At 38.3% G+C, this 18,463-nt stretch overlaps 1 protein-coding gene across 1 annotated transcript in view; it reads left to right on the top strand.

Moving 5' to 3' along the window:
• Window positions 1-6,011: 6,011 nt before the first annotated feature.
• NOP14 (NOP14 nucleolar protein) overlaps window positions 6,012-18,463 on the top strand; it is a 97,736-nt gene continuing 85,284 nt past the window's right edge. Inside the window, exons 1-5 of the mRNA XM_053704196.1 lie at window positions 6,012-6,304; window positions 6,694-6,828; window positions 9,674-9,815; window positions 15,795-15,937; window positions 17,173-17,307. Of these exons, the coding sequence (XP_053560171.1) occupies window positions 6,119-6,304; window positions 6,694-6,828; window positions 9,674-9,815; window positions 15,795-15,937; window positions 17,173-17,307 (741 nt within the window). The 5' untranslated portion in view covers window positions 6,012-6,118. The remainder of the gene's footprint in view (window positions 6,305-6,693; window positions 6,829-9,673; window positions 9,816-15,794; window positions 15,938-17,172; window positions 17,308-18,463) is intronic.

Consider the following 18,463-nt stretch of genomic DNA (forward strand, 5'->3'; position numbering starts at 1 on the left):
ACATCTGCCTCCAGCCCAGACTTCTATGCCACTCTTTCATGACTTAAGGACTGTTCACTATACCTGTACTAGGCAGAACAGCCTTCTCTGACATTGCCACCCTTGAACTGATAATCCCAACATCTTTACTCAATCTGGCAAATATGTTGGGGTGTACCAGCTCAGAACTGGCCCATCTCTTCCGCTTACCTCTACTTCCCCCTCTAACTGTGACCCAGCTACATTCCGGAGTCTCCCCATCTAAATCCTCTCCATTCTGACTGCTAGAACCGTTAACAACCAGCTCAGTCATATCCATTTCCCTTTTAAAGTGAAGGTTAAGTTTAAGCATCTGAAATACAGGAGTGCATTTATTAATCTTACCCTAACCTAATCGCTAAGTTTATTTATTTATTTTTTTTAAATTATATTTTTATTGAGGTTATTAACAAGTACAGTAAAATAATCATTTACATCCAATGTAAGAAATGACAAATTGCTGATTGTTACATTATGCAGCTATCTTAGAAAAAAAAAACAACAACATGAATGTCATAATGCATATTAGGGTTAGAACCTCTTTTCAAAAAGTGTAATTTCCTCCCGTGACACATAGGGCCACTCATGGACCCGGAAACATTTTAGACACTGTAGAAGAGGAAGTCTAATGTTAGATGGTCACTCATGGACCATTAATATATTAACCAATACAACCTTTGGGAGACCCAGGTGGAAACATGGAGCAACAAGGGGCAACAGGGGAACAAATCCGTAAACAAGTGTGAGGCCTTTACCAGCCCATAATACATAACAAAACACATAGTGGAGTAGGAAGATCGATATGAGGGGACCAGAATATTGCATCCATTCAGGACTAATGGGGAAGGCGTAACTCTAGGGTGGATGTTCATAATGGGGATGTGCCATATATCCACACTGGCAGGTCTAAGGGGGGAGGCCTTGCGTTATATGTAGGTGCTACCAGCAGAGAGAATTTTAAGCTAATTAGAGACCTAATAGCTGAGATGTACCTCTTATTCATGGCATAACATGCTTAGTAATGTTCCCATACAAACATTTTTTGTAATTATGGGGTATTCAATTTGGGACCTTGTTATGGGGAGAAATCTATAAGGGGATGTTACATCTATGGGGCACATAAATACAAAATAGTTAATATGTAAAGGCATAGTGCCCTATGTATAAACATGAGAGAGAATGGAATTTGCTCCTATACCTTGTAATTTTAGCATTGCCTTCTCAGTTGGGAGGTTTTGGGCATCCCGAGTAGATTTAAAAGGGGATACGTATACCTGAAAACTAAAACTTAGCTTCTACAATTGATGGGATAGGATAACTGTAACCAACCCTCCCTTTGGAATCAGCCTGTCCTTCATAAAAGTGCTGACACAGATCAAGTAGGCAGGTCCGCCTCTGTCAGCGGCAGAGTATGTTAGTTATCTAGTTATTGAAGAGTTAACTACGAAGACACTGCGCTGTTATGGCACTACTCCCGCCTTTCAACCCAAGGGAAAGTGGGGTGTAATCAATTAACAAACGGTCAACCTTCACATAAAAACACAGATTGTGAGAGCCCTCAAAAAGAGGTGTTGAAATGTAACAGTTATATAACATAGTGAATATATACATATAGCATAAAATTCTACCCCATTCTAGACCCAGCAGTCTCAAATACATTTAACATCTTGTACCCTCAGAGAGGCTCCAGGACATCGTCCATCAAATGAGGGAAGACCAAATGTTTTATGTTTAAGGAACAATGACTGTTCTCATATCTTAGGCAAGACAGGATATCTATATGAGAAAGTCTACCTACGGTGACCATCCTTTAACCAATTCCGGACCTTGCAGAGACAGAGCCCTGCTCTGTGTTGCTTGTTCTCAGCCGTTGTGGAAATGTCCATACTACACAATGTCCCCTGCCTCTAGTTGCAATCACCATATAGTATCTTACCGGGTTTACCGCCGGCTCGCAGACCTGTGTCCAGTAGTGTGGGGACAGAGTAGAACGCTCCTTCTTCTGCTTACTGCTGTGGCTGTGCCTCACAACACGTCTCTCAAGCCACTTAGCGCTCAACTCCAGTTTGCTCTCCGGGGCTAGGAGCGTGCGTTCCTGTAATACACTGCGGACTGGCAATAGATCAGCCTTAGCAAATTACCCATTCCTATAGGGGTCTGTGGTCCGCATGGCACCTCCATTCGTTGCGTCTTTTGCAGTATATAATGTCCAAGTCTTGTCAGGAGCCGATACCTCTGCAGGCTGAAAAAGTATGCCCGCGTGGTGAGCAAAAGCCTCTATAGGAGCCGCTGGCTGAAAAATAACCCAGCTGTTCTCCATATCCCTTAAATGGGTATTGCAGGGTGTTAAACACTCAGGTAACGCTACAGATGACCCCCAGTCCTCTGCAGCACTACAGAAATCTCTCAGATTCAGCTCCGGCTTTATCCAAAAGTCTCCCTTAGAGGTCTCCTTGGGCCCCTCCAGGGCCTGCTGTATATTATTGGGGAGTCTCTGCCGGTTAGGTTGTAGGTTTCCACCTTCTGGGTGTGGGTGTAGAGTTCTCCGCAGGCTTCCCCATTCTCTTTTAATAAGTGCAGATAGTTGCTTGAAATGATCGCACAAGAGATCCTCAATTACTCGGGGGGAAGGGTAAGTGGCAGGCGCCATCTTAAAATAAAGTCGAGCACCTCTGCCGATATTTTGACAATGCTATCTTCCTCTGGCACTTGTAAATACTGGCTTTTGTTTGTTATTCCGCCTGAGTCTCCAGATAAACCGCAAAAATGAAATATGAAATTGCAGTCAGTAAGAACTGCTCTACCCGGATTAGGCATAGGCCACAGGCACTTATGTGTCTCCACTGAAGACCTCGCCGTTCCGGTACTAGGAGCTAGAAGTTGGGCGAACCACCCACAACAGGCTTTTCAGTAAAGTCTAGCTGTTTAGGTTTCAATAAAGTTATGGGTCGATGGTACCCTGAGTCGCCGATAATCAGTGAATTTATCTGCTTGTCCTTGCAGCTTCAAAGTAAAGCAGCCATCTTGGCTGAAGCCCGGAAGCGTCCCCCAAGTTTATTTTTTTTTTTGTAATCTTCTTATTTTTAAATCGTTATCTCGCTACCGTTCCTATGTCTAACTCCTCCCACATACCAGTTCCAGCTTTTCTTGTGTTTGACGTAGAAAGCGGTCCCATCCGCTTTCTACGTCTACCAAAAGCGCGTTCATGATGCTCCGTGACACAGCGCATGCGCCACTTGGCAATTTAACATTCTTCTGCGCAAGCGGTTCTTCTTCTGCGCAAGCAAATTTCGTTCCAATAAAAATATTATTATTTAACAAAAGTCTTTGAATCAATCCAAAATGAATGCTCTTCTCTGTATTCAATGCGGCCATAAACCAAACTAGTACGCATGTGTGAAACGAGAATGCGTGTTTACTGTCAGATTAATCAATAGAGTGTAGCGCATGCACATATCCTCAAGTAGGCGGATGACGTAGGGCTGCTAACGGCCAGAAATTCAACTGGCTGAACTAAAAACGTGACCCAAAGATAAATAAAAAATAAAGGGTTGATTTAGCAAAGCGGCAAAAATGCAATTAAAAGTGGGATTACTGGCTTTAGAACAAAAATTTTTAAAAAATTATGAATTAAAGTCCTATTTATTTTTTACAAAGAATTGGATTGTGGATCAGTGTCAAGGTAACTTTACCTTCACTTTAAGTGTCTGAATTTCATGCATTGTTGCAATTCGTTCCTCCAGAAATCCAATACGAGTTTCTAGAGAGACAATATGCTCACACTTGCCCCAGACATATAATCCCTGAAGTGGCTGCTCCAGTGATGCAAACATATTGCAAGCTGTACACTAAATGAGATTCTCACACATTCTTACTAAAAGTTTTAACTTAAAAATATAAAATAATGTTATTCCCCCTTGGTTACTCCAAACCCTTGTTTGCCCAAACTCCCATGTTTCACTAACTCTTAAACAGAAAATCTTATTTGAACAGAGAAAATCAATGCAGCAATCACAAAGTAAGGCTCATAGAGTACCTGAGCTAAATGTATACGTATATGTATTTTGTGATTGGCTGATGGCTGTCATATGATAAGCGAACCATGTCACTTCCTGTGACGTTTCATCAGCTGTTTCACAAATTTTGGAGCTAATGCGCATGCGTGCCAGCATCATCACATACCTGGCCTCATACGTCACTGCTAAAATATTTAGTGCTGTGAAATTCAGGAACCTTTATAGAGTGCATGCGTGTGACTCATGGAAAGCTGTTTTATTAGGCTCCTCGGCAATATTCGGAACTCTGCCCCCACTGCAACTACTCCCATTACTACTACTGTAAAGCTGAGTCTCCGTGCATGAGAAACAGCCCCACCCCCGGCTATAGCCACTGCTTCTGATGATCCAATGCAGCTTTTCACAGGCTCCATTCAATGTCATTATCTTTCATAACATAATGACATTGAACGGAGCCTGTGAAAAGTTGCATTGGATCATCAGAAGCAGTGGCTATAGCCGAGTGGCGGTGGGGGGCGCCGTTTCTCATGCACGGAGACTCAGCTTTACAGTAGTAGTAATGGGAGTAGTTGCAGTGGGGGGCGGAGTTCCAAATATTGCCGAGGAGCCTAATAAAACAGCTTTCCATGAGTCACACGCATGTGCTCTATAAAGGTTCCTGAATTTCACAGCACTAAATATTTTAGCAGTGACGTATGCGGCCAGGTATTTGATGACACTAGCATGCATACGCATTAGCTCCAAAATGTGTGAAACAGCTGATGAAACGTCACAGGAAGTGACATGGTTCGCGCTTTTCAAAAGTTTGCCTTCTTACCAGAAAAGAGGGAACCTTGGATTAATTTTAAAAATTGCCATAAAATATTCTACTGCTCATTTCAAATTAAAAGTAAAAAAAAAGTTAGTGCTATTGCATTGTATTGTTATTGTGCATTTGTCAATTATTCAGTTATACTGCATTTAGTGGTCCTTTAATTAATATTTATTAATGTATTTATTCTTTTAAAAACAAAGTGTATTAAATGTTATGCACATACAATATCATATCAAAGATATTTTCATACAATACCATTGAACTGTGAAAAGCATACATATCTATGAAGTTAGTGGCACAAAGATTGTGTTGGTAAGCATGACCTAAATCTTAGTGCTCCTTTGTACATCTGATTGAAAGATTATCTATGGGTGTAGTCCATTGCCACAATGGATTACAGGCTCTATCTAAACATAGTAAATATTTATGTACTTATATTTTGCTAGCTGCCAAACTAGACTTTGCAAGATACTGGCTCAAGTCTACTTCTCCATTCTGGAATCAGATTTTAGATATTCTAGATATTGCATTTTAGCCAAACAGTGATGACTCATGAATAACTCCACAGGAGTGAGCACCTTTTAAGTAGCACTGTCTAGCTGTAAAAAAATGTCAAAATGCACTGAAATAAGAGGCATCCTTCAAGGGTTTAGAAATTAGCATACGAACCTACCAAGTTTTAGCTTTCAAAAAAGAATACCAAGAGAACAAAGCCAATGTGATAATAAAAGTAAATTGTAGTTTTAAATTGCACGTCCTATCTGAATCATGAAAGTTTAATTTTGACTAGACTGTCCGTTTAAGGTAAATCTCTGCACTTCAAAGAGGTGAAATGTGGTTTCTCCGGATCCAAGATGTAGAAAATATAATTAGACACAAATTAAAAGTACTGAGTGAAATTGCGCTGTTCAGTTTCCTCGTGCGTTGTATGAGGGTGATTGTAGAGCTTGTGCACTTGATAAAACATCAGATGGTTTAGGTTATAGATAAGCTATGCTTCCTTCTGTAGATTACCTGCCCGCATAAGCTAAACATGATGAGCTGATGTGTAACAATATAACATCTGTGCACTAGAAAACTAAGGGAATTGTAGACATATGATAGCGGCAGAAGCAAACATTTCACCCGGAACTATGTCATTTGTTTGGGTGAAACTCTCCTTGTTGTTTCCGCTTCCGGCTTAGTGCACACACGTGTGACATCGCTCACTGCATCCCCAGCACTGGGGTAACGATTTCCCTGCAGTGTAGTGTAGTTGAAACTCGCTGCAATGGGGAAAACTGCTGGGGCAAAGAAGGGGAAACAGCTCCCAGCAGCCAGCATCAAAGCCCGCGGTGAGGTCAGAAATAATCCGTTCGAAGTGAAAATAAACAAACAGAAATTCAATGTGCTGGGAAGAAAAACCAAACACGACGTTGGACTGCCCGGGGTGTCCAAATCCAAAGCTCTTAAAAAGGTGACTTGTCTACTGAGAGGGTAGCAAGGTCGCATCACTTTGGGCATTCAGTGGTTAATAATTGTAAAACATGTAAATATTGTGTCAGGCAGCTGTCATCACTGAGCTAGCATAAATACACTTCACAACAGCACTTATACAATTGTGGTAGACTCTGTTATAGAACATAGAGGGTTAAACAGCACAATATTACTAAACAGCTTCATGCTAAATACAGACTTTTAGGGCCACTTTATCTCTTATCAGGGGTGGTGTTTTTAGACTATTTGGCATAGACCTGACAAATATCCACCTTTAAAAAGGAAAAACCTAAGTGAGAGGCTTACATGCAATATGTTCAAATCTGTCCAATGGGTTAATATACTGTCTATTTTTCTATTTGTTAACAGCGTAAAGAAACCATTTTACAAGAATACAAACAGAGGGGGAAATCCAGCTTGTTTACCGATAAGCGTTTTGGAGAATATGACACTAAACTCACCCCAGAAGAGAAGATGATGAAGCGGTTTGCTTTGGAACGTCAGGTAATATTTATATAGACAAATGAAAATGGACTGTTGCTTTTCATTTGTTTCAGTATGTGTAGATCCTTAGACTATCTTCTGTTGTAAACCTGCCACCATTTTCCTAGGAACAATTTATCTTTACGTTTATACATTTAGATCAACATCATTTTGATATCATTTTTATTCATACGAGTTTCGTGCATGATTACTATCAAGAAGACTTGTGTAGCACTAGCGCGAAAAAATTTGATTCGTCTATCTTTTGGAACGAATATTCAGGGAAATATGTTTCCCCAAATATTAGTTGGCTGTACTATTTGGTATTCTTTAATTTTAACCCCTTAGCACCTGGCATTTCAGAAAAAACTTGCCCAAAAGACCAGAGAATTTTTAGCAATTTTGCTATCACTCCATCTAAACAGAAATAGAGCACTGTTTTTATTTATATAATATATCTCTATATATCTTTTTTTTTTTTTTTATAGTAGACAACCACCAAATGCGATTATATGAAAAAAAAACAAAAAAAAACTTTTTTGTAATTCCTGGCAGTGAAGGGGTTAATTAGCTAGCTAGTAAGGGTAATAGTATTGTAATGTAGGTATTACCCTCCCAAACTGCTCTCTTCTCCCCCACCCTCACTCCTTACCACCATCTTAGGTACTGGCAGATAGTGTGCCACTATGCAGTTTAGTGCTGATTTCTTTTTCCCCCCCATTTTTAATTATTATTATTATTATTTTTTTATCTGCAGTGTAGTGATCCCTCCTACCTCTCTGATTGGCTGTCTGCCAGTACCTAAACTAGAGTATTTTTTTTAAAATATTTATTTACAAATTATTTTTTTCTGTAGGATGTGGTCTTCCCTCTCCCCTCCTTATGATCATGTTGTAGCACCCTCCCCCCCATCAATTTGACATTTTTTCTTTAGTGTAGTGTCCCATCCCTCCCTCTCCCTGCCAAACTTTGTTTGTTGTGTAGCGTCCCACCCCTCCATCCCTCTCCCAACCCCCCTCCGTTACTGAGCCAACTCCTTCCCCCCTTCGGGGGCCGCCCTCTATCACTGTTACTTTTTGCATACAGTAACCATGGGATTATTGTGATTCGCTATCACAGTGATCACATGACCGTCCTGGGCTCTGATCGACCCCGGACACACTGCCTCAGTTGTGGGGCACGTTCTGGGGCTGCGGGAGGGTGCTGGAACACAGCGATCCCGTTTACAAGAGGCTCAAAACCATCCGTATTTCCAGTTTAAGATTTCGTTGGTACATTCATTCAGATATTTGTTTTGTTAAAACAAATATCCGTTCTTGCACAGCTCTACTATTGAGTAAACATGCATGAAAAAAATATGATGAATAAAATTAGGTTAACAGTTCCTGTGTAACTCCAGTTATTTCATTACTTAAGTTGACTCTATTTAATTAAATTGCATTTTTGTTTATGTATTTTTGAGAGAGTATAATAGTTTTAAATATAAATGCGCATATATATATTTATATCTCTTTTAATGTATCTGGCTTTAAAATTTTAGTATTATATTTAAAAAGTTCTTGTATTTAAGCCCCTGAAGAGGTCTAGTCTTGCTTTTGAGCTGCAGTGCATTGCTACTCATGAGCACGACACAACCAGATAGAAGTGGCAAATGCACATAACCAATGCACAAAAAATGGGAAAACAAATATTCCAGCCTCTGTATGATTATAATAGACTGTAATTTATACCACTACATTTGGGTCCAAGATAAAAAAAAAAAAAAAAATTTAGTCCATCTATTGGCTCCTAGTGATGCCTTAAAGGTGCAGTGAACACCCTGAGTTTGTAAAAAAATTTTTTTTTTTGATGATTAATGAAATATATTTTCATTATTTATTTTGCCCATTTTTCATGTCATTTAGCTCTGAAAATTGAGCAATTTCTAATACTTTAAATGTACCTGCTGACTTTTCAAGGCTAACACTGTTAGATATCTGTCCCTAATTGGCTTTATCTGATAATTGCAAATGCATTTTATACTGGCATTATGGCTAGCCTTGTTGTCTGCAGACGAAAGCCCAGATTGGCTACTCCAAATAAGGTAAATGGTGGGTGGAGTCTGGCTATTGAAAAATAATTGCAGAAAAAAGGATGTTTGTATTAAAAACATTAAGACTTAGCTGATATTATTCTTTAGCAGAACAGAAATGTCTTGTAATTACAAGGTGTTTGCTGTCCCATTTAAACTGTTCTGAAACGTTTGTTCTTTTTTTTCTATGGGCCCCTATGTAGTGGTATAAATAAAGATCTATTTTAATTATAGATCCTTGAATTTTTTTTTGTCTGTGTGCAATGAAAGTAACAAATCTTAGATTCCATGCCTCAGTATTCTGCCGCATGTCTATATGTTGATAGAATCTACTGTGTAATAAAAGTTTAAGGGGGCAATTTATCAAGCTGAGACGGACAGGGGCGCACATACGCGGCCTTGTTCGCCGGAGCTCGCCTCTGGCTGAATTTAGCATTGTACACGAGCGCTATTTTGCGCTTGCGTGCAATCCCTGCCCGCGCTCAGCCAATCACGCACGGGCAGGAGCTGTCAATCTCTGGGGAGATTGAAATTAGCCACTTTAGAGATGGTGAAAGGTTAGAAAAGCAGCGGTCTGATGACTGCTGCTTGTTAAATACGGTGTGCAGGTTCTCTTGTGAGAACCTGCAGTCGTATGGGGTCGAAAGGCTTGCAAAGCCTTTGATAAATCGCCCCCTAGGTAGAAATCCCCCTTTAAAGCTTAATAATCTGTATGTTAATGACAGTAGAAATTATGGTTTATATATGTTCCAGACCTTGCTTTACTGTTTGTAATAATGTGATATTATTTTCTAGCGAACTAGTGAAAAGAAAAATCTGTATAATCTTAATGAAGATGAGGAGTTGACACATTATGGGCAGTCATTGGCTGAATTGGAAAAATTGAATGACATTGTAGATAGCGACAGTGATTCAGAGGAGCGTGGCGCTCTTTCAGGTTAGTATGGTAGTTCCAACAAGGTTTGTCTTGTAACTTGTAGAGATACTGACTTTGTATGGGTCTGTATTTGAAATATTCAGCATCCACAATGTAAATTACTGGCTTTGTCCCATGAGATATGAGGAAATTAAACATTTAGTGCTAGATTATGAGTGTAGTGTGAACAGTTACGCGCAAGCGAAAAAGGAGTTTATCGCAGGTGTTTGCGCATGTTGGGTTTTCCCGCTCGTATTACAAGTTGAAAGTAAATGCGTTCACTTGAGCGCAATTTAAGTTAACATGCATCCTCATAGCTCTGATTAATTGCTTTGCGAAACAAGTGTCCATTGACTTCTATGAGGGAATAGGTCATTGCGAGTTATATGTTGTACGTTCAGCTTTTCATGCTCATTGGGTTAGCACACAAGCGATAACTTTTTTTACTTTCAACTTGTTATACGAGCGCAACCCGATGCTTGCATAAAGGTTACTTCTAGTGTAGTTAACGCTCATGCGGGAGCATTAAAGAGCTCTCCACTTGTAATTGCGCCCTTAGCAGGGTACTATGTTGATTGTTTTATTTAAATAACTGCTCATTGAAAGGTTTTTTTTGTTTTTTTTTAAATGCAATCTTTATTGGTAGACTCAGGTCAACATTGGGAGTTAAAGAAAATTATGATTTGGTAAATCTTTAAGTGCAAAGTTAACGTTGTTTATCAAGACCTTCAAAGGATAACTGGTGGCGTAAAAGTCGGCTGGTGATCTTGAGCTTGAAAGTATCTCTGAAACCGTATGTTTCCATTCCTCCATAGGAGGAGAGGGTTCTCTCTGGCGGACCGTACAGTTCATATAGGTCTTGGGTTTGTTTTTATATTTTTTAGATCTAAAATTCTGAACTTGTAATGTAGAACATTTTGAATAAAGAACACAATCTTTTAACTTTCACAATCTGTATCTTTTACTTCTAAAGGGTGGAGGGACAGGGCTAGGGGTGATCTGGAATGGCTTCATTTCAGGGAGGGGGGCAAAGGGAATGGGAGCAGGCGGTTCTCTAGGGTAGGAGGTAAGTGGGAAGCGAGGGGGTTGTTGGATTTGTAGTTTTAAGTGTTGGGGTGTACGACTCATTCTGGTTGTTGAATTAAAGCAGTGTACCTTCCCATGTAAGGAGCATAGTTTCGTGTAAATCAGGTTTTCCTTTTCTTAGATGGTGGTATCTTTCTAGTTGTAGCTGAGTGGTGATTAGTTTCCTCCAGTCTGAGAGGCAAGTGATGATATCAGTTTTCCATCTTTTAGGTATTAGGGGTCTTTGATCGGTTTAGCATTATAATAAAAAGTGATTTATCTTGTATGCTATTGACTTTTGGAAGGTCGTGGTAGAGCAGAAGTGCTGGGTCTGATTGGATTGACATTTCTAGTTTTTTGTTGATTTCAGCAAAGACCTCTCTCCAGAAGCCCTCCAATTTGGGGCATTCCCACCACACATGTAACATTGTTCCCTCTCTTCCGCATCCCCTCCAGCACTTTCCTGTTGTGTTGGAGTATATCTCTTTTTAATCTTAATTTTAGATTACTTTTCCTCTAGCGTTGTGATCTTTTTATTTTACAAAGTGCAGAGATTTGATATAGAGGTTGTGTGACATTATAGGGTTATCCAACCCTGCAATGGTCACCAGTTTGTCACAGAATGAGTTAACCAACTCTTTCCACCTTAAAGTGATGGTACATTTCAGACTAAGAATGTTACATTGAAAAATATATTAGTTTGCACGTAAAACAACATAATTACTTTTTTTTTTTTTTTTTTTTTTTTTTTTTTAAATGTATATAGATTTTGTAATAAAATATTTATAACCCTAATTTATTTTGTCTGTACCTCTGTTTCCTTGGTTGTTATGTATAGAGCAGTCACATCCACACTTTGCATAGGCTTTCTAAGGGTTTTAAAGGGGCTGGACTTCAAGATTGTCATATGACACGCACTTTGATTGGATGTTCATTGGAATTGTCATTTAAAAAAAAAAAAAAAAGTGTTCATCCGATCCAAGTGGGCTGGCATAACAATCCAACAAAAGCATTACTATATACACTAACCCTTTCACAGATGGATTAAAAGCAAAAAAAGAACACATACTTTTTTTAATGGCAAAGATTAAATATATGGCATTTGATATTAAGGTTTGCCATCTCTAGGCAAAGTCTAGCCACTCCAGGCAATCCTGTAATTTAGTTCAGTGGATGCAAGGGTTAACAAACTCTCTAGTCTGTACTAGACCTAGAAAGATGCCCAAACTCCCCTTTAATGCCACACACACTAAACTATATCTGCTGCCACCACTGTAAGATTATTATATGTTACTATGTTATATGTGAAATACTGAGAAAATACATTGACTAACCGATTAAAAATCATAAAATACAATTTAGCAAAAATCAACCTAAAGTCACGAGGTCTTCATGACATGTTGCAATGACTGAATAAAGTATATTTTATTGTTCTCTGAATCGGTCTTAAAGATACAAAACCCCTTATCCAAATTGCATGGGACCAGAAAAGGATTTCAGAATATTTTTAAATTTGCATATGTAAAACAGGACAGTTTGAAGAGGGGATGGGACTAAGTGTAAACAACACAAATCCTCATACAGATTATATATGTAATTTACATGTAGTTTTATATAATGTATAATACTTTAATATTCAAAGATCTATTAGAAACATAATACAGTGCTGTAATCAGAAAGCTAATATATGTTTTAAATAAATATAGACCATTATTTGTATTTTAGAACACAAAAAAGAAACCACAGACATAGGCCATGGTCTTTTATTTTATTTGTTGTTTTTATAGCTATAGTATACATCGGATAGGTACATATCTCTCCTTGATTCAAACACTTTAAAATGTCTTAGTTAGACATATTGGATATTAACAAAACATAATATAATATACTTCCTTTGAAGGGAGGGAGGAAGGAGAATGAGGATAGGAAGGGGGGATAGAACAGGGGAAAACATGGCTCACTACCTGTAACATAAGTTGTCACTCTTCTGTTACACAAAGTTCACGTGTATGGGATGTGAATCCATCAGCTGTACTCTGTGTCTTCGGGTGTTGTGACTGTCGCTTTTGATCAGCAGATTAACAGGTCAACGTAATGTGCACAAGAATGTTATGTGACAAAACAGTTTTGATGCACTGCTTTTAGAGTTAAGGTTTTGGGGGGGGGGGGGGTGGCTAAAGAGGCCAAGAAGAGAAGTGATAGTGTGAAAGATTGTGAAAAGGTGAAGCTATATTTGTCGGACTCCCAGTGCCAGCAATGTCCCCCTGCGAGAAGCTGTTTTGGATGTGGGGACAGGTTAAGGTAGTTGGGCCGTGTTGGGTGTTTTGGTTGACTCTTCCCAGTGGAGTCTGGTATTTAGAAATAAGGCTATTTTGTTATGTTTTAAGATAGCCGTATTCCTCTAGTGTAAATAGGTCTGAGACCTTACCCCTGGCCATGGTCATTTTTAATAAATGTATTTAAAAAATAAAGATTAAATAATGAAAGTCTGGATTTCAAAATAATTCTGTATTTTGGAATTCCAGATTTGGGAATTTGTAACTGTAAATAGATCCAAATCGGACAATGAGAGACTACTATTTTAACATGTTAAATACTTTTTATATATAAAGGTTACCTTAAATTTGTTTAATTTAAAGTACAGCTGGGGCTTTCAGGCCTTACTAGCAGAATTCCCACATATTCATTGCATAGTAGTATCTATGTTTTATTTTAAAATAATCTGACTTCTCTGGAAATATGATCTCTCTAATGTTGTTAAAGTGCTACATTGGCTGTCATACCACTCAGGCTGCATTTACAGATCTGAGCTCAGAACTCAGAAGCTTCTTCCATCCAGCTGAATTTATTTTGTTTTTTAAAAAAGTACAAGTGAATGGTTAAAAAATGTACCCTGCCTTGTAGCTGAGCTAAGATGCACGTTGTTGTTTTTTTATTATTTATTTGTATGCCTTTTATTTTATTTTGTGATTTTAACCCCTGCAGGGGGATAAGAAATAAGAAATGATGCTACAATACAAAGGATATTTCAACTATTTTTAAAATGCAGTTGTGTAAATATTTAGTTTTCTTTTCTTTTTTTAATTTATTTTTAGTAATGGTCATGAACCATAGTTCACTACCACATCTAGTTTCCATGGTAACTTCCTGCCATACTGTTCTTCCTTTAGACTTTCCCCTTCCAGTGATTCTCAGTTTTGTTCTTAGCATTTTGGCAAAAACTATTATGTTGTGGGGCCCAGCTTTTTACTGTAGGTATATGTTCTATGTGTCCATTATGTTTAGTAGCAGTAGTGCATTAAGGTTTCATGCTGCCCTAGGCACATAGAGATCTGCTGCATTTGAACTCCTACATGATTTTCTTTGCCTTATTTATATTTATTATAACCTTTTTACCAAGTTACCCCAGTATTGCCAATAAGCCACACAATGCAGATATTTTGCTAGTAAAACAGTGTAATGAATGATTCCCTTTTTAACCAGAAACAGAGGTCTCGCATCATTTTAACCAACTAATATGTCAAGTTTAGTAAATTCATACAAGCTCTCTTGTTTGTGAGAATCGATGGCAATATATAATCTAATGAATATATATTCGTTGTTTCCTTTAACTTGTGTACATATTGCTTACTGTCTATAAACTTTCCAAACTTACCTACAAGATGTCTGCTGGCATTGTGTGTATTTGTGACCTGCAATAGGAAAATGTAAACTGGCATTTATTGCCTCATCTTCCTGTGTGCATTACTCATTCGTTCAGTAGAGATTAAACACATAAGAGTTGCAGTCCTTAGAACACCCCATTCTGCTGCAGCTCAGTATAACGCCAGAGATTGGAGCGTACACGTCTATGCCTGCTTCTCATTGGGTCACCAGCTGTAACCTGATCTGAAGTGTCACTGAAGCATTGTTGCGACTCAAAGAACCTACTTGCCAGAGTGTCATTGGCATCTTTAAAATGAGCCCTGGTGCGATGAAAAATGCCTTTTCACCTTAGAAAGAGAGGTGTTTGTGAGAGCTTATCCCACTGTCGTCCTGGTTGCACACATCATTGCTGCAGTTTTTTCCCATTTGCTGTTAATTTCTTGGTAAAAAATGTGTTTTTGGCTTAAACAAACTGCTGGTGTTTTACCGCTCCAGGCACCATAATAATATCCTTATGCAGGCTGCACCCACCCCTGCTTTGCATCCCTGTACACCAACACAGTGCTCCGTGTTTACTATATAGGCCATAGCAATTGCTTATAGCAAGCAATAATCCCAGCATCTGAGGGCCCTACTGAATCATGCAGCATAATTGTGGCACAAAAATAAGATTAAAATATCTTTTACTGCATTTAATTCCTAGAGTGCACTTATAGCTCTTTCTTGGTCAATTTGATACCTATGTTTTGCTCATGTGTTTGGCACTGCTGCCCAAAAATCTTTTGCTCCTAGATTTTGAATACATTTCTCAACCCCTGATTTATTTACCCCATTTGCAGAAGTAAAACGGGGAAAACTAAATAAATGATTTAAGGAGAAAATGCTTTCAAAACATTTTAATGCAAATAATTTGCAATCCATTTTTTTATTGTCGATGTACAGTGCATAGGTAAAATGTTTCTTTAAATATTCAAGATTGGAATGGCAAAACACTTCTGATATTCTTTTTTTTCTGTGAAGCCAGTTATATTTCCAGATGCATATGGAACAGAAGACACATTACTGTTCTGAGACTTTATTTTTGATTAAAATATTGTAAATATTTGGAGCTATCAAGGATTAAAACAGGTTTGGTCTCTTATGTTTAATGTTGCAGGAACATTCATGTAATAGGTGTTACTGTTCTCATTGACACAAGGTAGAAAAGTAGTTTTATTCAGCACAAACTAGTAAACAAAAAATGTGTAAAAATGCCCTATTTAATTGGATTTCTTGTAACTCTCTCTGCAGCTGAACTGACATCTGCCCATTTCGGAGGTGGAGGTCTTCTTAAGAAAAAAACAGCATCAGATCAGAAATATGAAGAGATGGAAAAGCCAAAATCACGCAAAGAGCTGATTGAGGAGATGATTGCCAAGTCTAAAGAGGAGAAGGTCTGTGGGCTTTTAATTTTAATATATCTCCCCCCCCTTTTAACCATTTTAACCTGCATTTCAGATAGAGAATACAATTTTAAGCAACTTTCCAATTTTCTTATATTCTCTTATTTGCTTCATTCTTTTGATATCCTTTGTTGATGAAGCAGTGGTGGTGCACTACTGGGAGCTAGCTGAATGCATTGAGCAAGCCAATTACATGAGGAGTATATGTGCAGCCACCAATCAGTAGCTCCTGAGCCTACCTAGATATCCTTTTCAACAAAAAATACCAAGAGAACAAAACTGTTTTTAAAAAAAAAAAAAAAAAGTTTTTCATGTCCCTTTAATGAAACAAGCATTTGCTTATTTTCAGTTCTGAGGTAAATCTGTGAATTGTAAAATCAGTGGTTATAAACCTTTCATATTCTCCAGCAGCAAACTGTGTTTAGATTATTTTTATGTATTTGATTTCAACAGTGTTGGACACTAATCAAAGCAAAAGTCTAAAGATTCAACATTTTTATTGTTAATTATTCAAGCTTTAACTTTCCACATTTCATTATGAACTAGTTCAGTATTGGTTAACAAAACTGGCGACAGTCCTTCTAAATAAATGATTCATGAGTGCCCATGGTGTACCAATTTTAAAATTTAAAGTAATGGTAAATCCTAGCGTTTGTGAAACACTAGGATTTACCAGTGGTACAAATAAAGGGGACTTTCAGTCACAAAGTATAAAATACTTCAATGCTGAAAGTTCCTTTATTTGTCTGAAGTGTTTGCTGCACTGAGCTCCTCAGGCAGCCCCACGGCAGAACGCTAGTTTGCTATGAGGTGACGTTTCCACCTCTTAGCCAATAGCTGTGCGTTCCAGCTTGGCACCAAGCCGGATTTACTATCACTTTAAACCTTAATGTTAAAAAGACAGCTTACTATGTTTACAGTTTTTTTTTATATAAGCTGCAGAGTTTAAAGTGAATGGGAAATGTATCCTTTAGTTATATTTTTACATGAAATGGCTGGCTTTAATTAAAACCACAACCCAATCAACTGAGCTGAGCTTGCAAGGGGTTCAGACCTCACTTTCCTCTCTATATACACATTTTCAGCTTTATCTAATCTCTCACTGTATACACAAAGACAAATATACAAAGAACAATATAAAATCAACCTTTTTGTATCTATACTATATTCTGCAATTGTTTATGGTTCAGTTGAATTAAAGACATTATTTTTTGTTCCGTTTTAAGAGAGAAAGACAGACTCAAAAGGAAAAGACCTTGGAGTTGACTGAAAAACTTGACAGTGACTGGAAAACAATTCAAGGACTCCTCTCTCACAAGGTTCCAAAATCTGAGCGAAAGAAAGAGGATGAAAAGCCAAAGGTAAGTTGTAGCGGAACGCTACACATTGGTTTATTGATGCTCCTTATAGTGGTGCATTGTGCACGTCAGATCAAATCATTTGGTATGTACAATTTATATTCTTTACAATGTACAAAACTATAATCAAAACAACACAGTGTTTATAGTATCATATAGATTAATATTCATGCATAATTGTCCAAAGCTATAAACAAAGAGTGTGGATGCAGTTTCCAGATAACATAATAGAATATGATGGAACTTTTAACTGATAGCAAATTAAATGGATTCTTATTGAATTCCTTATTAAAGGGACACTAAACACATGCTTAAAATCCTTAAATCTTGCTCCTTCTAATCAATCAAAATGAGGTTAGCATGAATGTCTATGCCCACTTGTCATCTTACCCCAAATTGTTAAAAAAAAAGTGTTTTCAATAACAATGGTATACCTGTGCTCTATGGGTGTATGCATGCCGCCATATTGTGACGTGCGTTACACACAGGTACACTAGTCACATGACATGCACGCATAGTGTTCTTTTATGTATTTGCTGCTTAGAAGGAATCACATCTGCAGCACACGCTCACTGTGATGAATACAACAGCAGCACATGTGATTCTTGCAGAGCGCGTGCTGCAGTGTTTGTGGAGATAATCTAATAGTAATAAGAATTTTAACACAGCAATATATAAGTTAGTAAATGCGGCGTCATGAACAAGAATTGAAAGTAACAAGCTCTGGGAAGGAAGGGGGAGATCAGTCCAGAAATAAACGATACGTCTTGCATAGAAAAATACAAGCTCCGGTTATATACAATGGTTGCTAAGCACTCCTGACCCTGCAGTGCATAATACTGCACTGGGAGATCCTTACCCTTCCAGCCCGAAAGTTAGATTACACCTTGGGCTCAAAGCATGACTCCACATGCCCGCTAACAAAAGGCAGCCTATCCTGTCACTGCCAGGGTGCGTTTGCAAACTCCACAACTGCAGAATGTTACCAGCGTCTGGAAACTCTACATACTGGGGAGCATGTTCAAACTAATATTATCAATCACTTAGCTGGCTCCCTAGCTATATAGATATAGAAGCTACACGCTTGAGGATTGTTGTAGTAGAGTACATACCGGACACTATGATCTGATTGGTGCAATATCGCCAGACGCCCCCTTCA

Source organism: Bombina bombina, chromosome 2 (assembly GCF_027579735.1).
Source record: "Bombina bombina isolate aBomBom1 chromosome 2, aBomBom1.pri, whole genome shotgun sequence".
Lineage (NCBI taxonomy): Eukaryota > Metazoa > Chordata > Amphibia > Anura > Bombinatoridae > Bombina > Bombina bombina.